Genomic DNA, 5,419 nt, shown 5'->3' with positions numbered 1-5,419 from the left:
TCTGTATGTGCCACAGTTTGTCATCCATTCATTCACTGAAGGACATTTGGGTTTCTAGTTTTCAGTGACTATGAATAAAGCTACTGTAAACCTTTCTGCACAGAATTTTGTAGGAGCATAAGCCTTCATTTGTCTAGATTAAACAGGAGTGAAAGATACATGTCATATGGTAAGTGTATGTTTAATTTCATGATAAGCTGCAGAACTGTTTTTAGAGTGACTATACATTTCCAGAGTAACTGTAGCATTCCTCTCAGCCATGAACGAGAGTTCCAGTTGCTCCTTGTGTTCACTAGGACCTGGTATTGTCAGTTTTGTTTTTTTTAATTTAGCAATTTTAATAGGTGTTTACTGTGTAATACTTTATTCTGATTACTTCTTTTGCTACCTATTATTAATTTTAAAAAAATTTCAGAATATTACAAGTCTAGACACAATTTGGTTACATCATTTGCTTTTGTACATTTTAAGTTAAAAGTTCTGTGGTATATGTACACCATGGAATACTATTCAGCCATTAAAAAAATGGAGACTTTACAGCCTTTGTATTAACATGGATGGAAGTAGAATATGTTATTCTTAGTAAAGCATCACAAGAATGGAGAAGCATGAATCCTATGTACTCAATTTTGATATGAGGACGATTAATGACAATTAAGGACACAGTGGGGGTAGGGGGAGGGGAGAGCAGAGAGAGGAAGAAGGAGGGAGGAGTGGGGAAAGGAAGAGCAGAGAAAGGGAAGGAGGGAGGGGGGTGGGGTCTTGGTGTGTCCCACAGTTTTGGGGGCAAGACACAATTGTAAGAGGGACTTTACCTACCTAACAAATGCAATCAGTGAAACCTGGTTTCTTCCACCCTCAATGAATCCCCAACAATAAATTTTTTTTAAAAAGTTCTAAGCATGCATTTCACCCAGAATGTATGCCTTGTACCAGTGATGTGTGAATTACTGGCCTGCCTGGTACCAGTGATGTGTGAATTACTGGATTCCCATTGAGTTTCATTTCCATGTGTGCACATAAATGTTGGAATAGCTCTAATTTAGTATTGAGCACATGTGGTATTTGTCTTTTCATTGTTATTATACTTCACTTAGAAGAATGGGCTCCACTTCCATCCAGATCTTTACAAAAGATACCACTGTTTTTTCTGGCTAAGTAGTTCTCCATGGCATACATATACCACATTTTATTAAGTCAGTCATGTATGAATGGACATTTGGGTTGTTTGCACATCTCTGTGATTGTGACTTCTGCGGGTATAAACATTCAAGTGCAAGTGTCTTTTTGATAACATTTTTTCCCCTTTGGGTAAATACCTAGTAGTGAGATTGCAGGATCTAATTGTAGTTCTACTTTTAGTTCTTTGAGGACTATCCATACTACTTTCCATAGAGATTGTACTAATTCAAGGTCCCACCAACGCTGCTTGAGTGTTTCTTTCTCTCCTCATTCACACCAGCTCTTGTTGTTTTGGGACTTTTTGATAAGAGGCATTCCCACTGGAGTTAGGTGATTATGTCACTGTTGTTTTGAGTTGCATTTCCCTGACGACAGAGCTGATGAGTATTTTCTCATGTATGTGTTGGCCATAGCTGCTTTTGGCTTACCTTCTCTGAGCATATTCCTAAATCTATCCCTTCAAGCAAAAGATTTCTAATAGGTTTTAGCTTTAGAAAACTGTAAAGTAGATCACATTCAGTAAATACTAACAGTGGACCAGGCAACATATTAGTTGTTAGGAGAACAAAGGATAGGATGTCTGACTTTAAAGACCTCAGAACAGTAAAACAAAAAAGCATATATTATTAGGACTAGAACATTATGTAATAAGTATAATAATAGAGAAATGCATTGAGGTAATGGCACAAAGAATATATGGCACAAATGGTATTTAAAGGATAAAATACGTCAGTTGTTTAGGAAGGAAAAGGCATTTTAGATAGAAGGATCAGCATAAGTGAGGAGATGTGAAACAGAGAGCAGTTTGGTTTAGCTGGAGGGTAGCATCCATAGCAGAGAGGGACAAAAGGAAGCAAGGGGCTTTATATCAGTTTCTCCTGTGAACCACTATGGAGTTTTAGGCTGTGTTTGTTGTTGGGGGCTGGAGGAAGAGTATATTGATCATGGTGGTCGTGGTTGTGGTTGTAGTGGTGATATAACGTGGTTACGTTGCATCTTAAGATAATGTAGGTGGTAGAATGAATGATTCTGAGATGGGTGGTTGAAAGAGTAGTCAAGGAGACGAGCTTAAGGGACTGTTTCAGGAGAGCTGATGAGGGTTAAAGGTAGGAACATTGAGAATGGGACAAATGTGTGTGGGAGGAGAGGGGGTGGCTGATCAGGGAGAGAAGACAAGGATTTGAAAGATACTAGGGAGATTTAGTGACTGACCTGATATTTAGTTAGGATAAGGTGTTATGAGTTGAATTTTGTCCCCTGAGAAAGGTGTGTCCAAGTCCTAACGCCCAGTATCTCACACTGTGACCTTGTTTGGAAATGGGATCATTGCAAGTGGAATTGGGTAGGATGGGGTCATCCTGGAGTGGGGTAGGCCACTAATCCAATCTGGCTGCTGTCCTTGGAGGGTTGGAGTGATGCATCTACAAGCCAAGGAACACCAAGCCCTGCTGGAAATCCACTAAGTGCTAAAGAGAGGTGAGGATGGCATCTCTTACTGGTTTACTTACCTTTAATGACACCTTGATTTTGGACTTTTAGTTTCTAGAACTGTGAGTCAAGGACTTCCTATTATGTAAGCCACTCAGTTTGTGAAACGTTGTTATGGCAACTCTAGGAAACTTACAGACAGGAAGAGTTAAATATGATTCTGGATCATGATGACATCAATCATATTAAGAAACATGGAAATACTCAGATTTCCAGTAGGCGGAAGTTCCTGAATTGTAACTGCTGCTCATTGCCCACACTGTAAGATAGGGACAGGCTGTGTTCAGTAAACGTGATGATGAGGCCACATTATTCAGCTTTCTTAGGGTTGAGGAGGTAAGAAGAGAAGGATGGAAGAAAAGCATAAATGAGGGAAGATTTTCTGAAGTATTTGCCCAGACAAATCAATTCATCTGGGCCACGATTTAATGTTGCTTTATATGCTAGAGGTAGACTAAAGTGACCTTTGGGCTTTCTTCATAGTAACTCATATTTTCTATTAGAATATATGACTATCCTGCATATTACTAGTAAAGGAAATAGTCAAATGTTAAAACACCATGTATAACATGGACTAACTTCCTCTATATTTGTGAACTTAAAATATGCTTAGTTATATAGTAAAATTGACTTTAATTCAGTGTGTAAATAAACATTTCTACAATTCAATCCTATGATGCATTTTTACAGGATGTCTATAAAGTCTGGGTGCAATTGAATGAGGGAAATGAGTGAGGGAACGAAAAAGCAAGTAATTTAGAGACATCGGTTACTTTGCTACTTTGTTACTTTCACTTCTTTACCTTCTATTCTTTAGAAACTTTAATACTGTTCACACAGTTATCATGTTACTATAGGACTAAAATGAAAACTTTTCCTATGAATTGTCAAAATTTTAATAGTACCCAGATTGCAAGTGATTGGTGGAAACTTCTACTAGCTGCCATAATTTACTAAGATTCTCCTAAAATATGTGGGAACAGATACTTATTGTCTAGAACTATTAAAAATCTGCGGTTTTCACCCTAATTGCAAACCAGTATTTTAGCCTACCACAGTTTTATGTTTGCTGTCTGAAGGCAAGAGACCTCAGGGTTGGAAACTCAGGATTTTCCTACTGCACCGCAAACAGCGTGAGCTTCAGACTTCTGTTTGCTTCACTTACACCCACCCTCAAAGACAGAATGGTCCAAAGAGACGGGCACACAGTGGATTTGTGTCACAGCTGAGGAACTCAATCTTTGCCCTGGAAGAAGATATTACTTTTATTGTACTAGACAGTAAGCAAACCTTCTTTCTGCTCCAGAGGGAGACATGATGTCTGTCTTCCAAGGCTGCTCACTATACAAACATCCTTGAAAAGCTAGTCCATAAAGAATGTAAATTAGTGCCTCTGCTGCTAAGACAGGCAGTAACATGAGAGATCCGTTGGGAACTGTCTTCCAATTCTCATCTTTGTGTTGAAAGCTAGACCACATAGATACAAAGAGAAAAGTCAGATACCCGAGGTATTTAAAAGGAAAAGAGCTAAAACATTGTCTTTAACTAAATTCTGTTTTTTTAAGATACATTTGATTGTAACCAAAGAACATACAGATTTAAACTGATAACATTTTCTTTTTAATGTAACAGATGAAAATAGTTCTTTTTTCTTTGAATCAAAATGCATATAATTTATGCTGGGTACAGTGGACCCAGGTACTTGGGAAGTTGAGGCGAGAGGATTTCTTGGGCCCAGGAGTTTGAGACCATCCTGGACAACATAGTGAGACCTCATCTCAAAAAAAAAAAAATGTGTATAATTTATTCCACTGTGTGGAAGGCAGAGTCGCATATTGATTAAAAAGCAATCTATTTAAGATATCACATGAAAATGTATTTTCGAAATGAATGTGCAATAAAAACTTACATGAAGGTAATAGTTTATTAGCATCTAAGCTGCATATTGGTAAGCATCCTTAAGGAATTTAGGATGAAGATGTGAATTAATTAGCTTTCTAAATTCAGGTAGTTCTGCAGACGAACAGGAATCAGAAGTGAAAATATTCCATTTGGGAGCATATTGTTGGCTAATAGTTGAGTCCTGATGGTTATTCTGCAGAGATGTATTAGCTCACATGGATCTTTATATCTTGTTGAAGGTATGTAATCCAACCAATTGGAAATAATTGGACGTCTTCCTAAACTCAGCTGTGTCTGAAGAAAAGGAAAACATTTTACCTTTTGTAATGTTTTATAATTTGGATTAAGTCCAAAGTATTAGCACGTTTAGTTTTTATTTAAGTTAATAACATAGATGTTAATTTTATATAACCCTTAGAATTTTTTTTTCAAAGCATTTTTACCAGAGGCAGGTTTTTTTTTCTCACGCTATTCTCACAATGGTAAAGTTTAAACAATACATCTAAAGACACAAAGCAAAACTTTTCTACAATTATGTGTCTGGCCAAGTTTTAATTTTAGGTGGGTTATATTTGTATTTTATTACCTTTTCCATTTAGAGTAGTTACTATAAACTTGGCTATACACCAGAATTATCTGGGAGACTGTAAAAAATACCAATGCTTAGGCCTTACTCCAGAGTTCTGATTTAGTTTGTCCGGGCTTGGACACAGACAACATAAAAACTAAAAGTTCCCCAAGTGATTCCAGCCATTGTAGAATAAAACTTTGAACACAGAAAGACCTGACTGGAGGCCTTTCCAGATGAAAAGATGTCTTTTAAATGTTTAGGAAAGTATTTTTTTTT

At 37.2% G+C, this 5,419-nt stretch overlaps 1 protein-coding gene across 1 annotated transcript in view; it reads right to left on the bottom strand.

Annotated features, from left to right (window-relative positions):
- Nucleotides 1-4,575: 4,575 nt before the first annotated feature.
- The window catches only part of ASB17 (ankyrin repeat and SOCS box containing 17), a 9,938-nt gene continuing 9,094 nt past the window's right edge, over nt 4,576-5,419 (bottom strand). Inside the window, exon 3 of the mRNA XM_003784219.1 lies at nt 4,576-4,866. Coding sequence (XP_003784267.1) covers nt 4,660-4,866 — 207 coding nt within the window. The 3' untranslated portion in view covers nt 4,576-4,659. The remainder of the gene's footprint in view (nt 4,867-5,419) is intronic.

Source organism: Otolemur garnettii, unplaced genomic scaffold (genome assembly GCF_000181295.1).
Source record: "Otolemur garnettii isolate 467f Iridium unplaced genomic scaffold, OtoGar3 scaffold00010, whole genome shotgun sequence".
NCBI lineage: Eukaryota > Metazoa > Chordata > Mammalia > Primates > Galagidae > Otolemur > Otolemur garnettii.
This window is presented reverse-complemented; position numbering and strand designations above follow the sequence as displayed.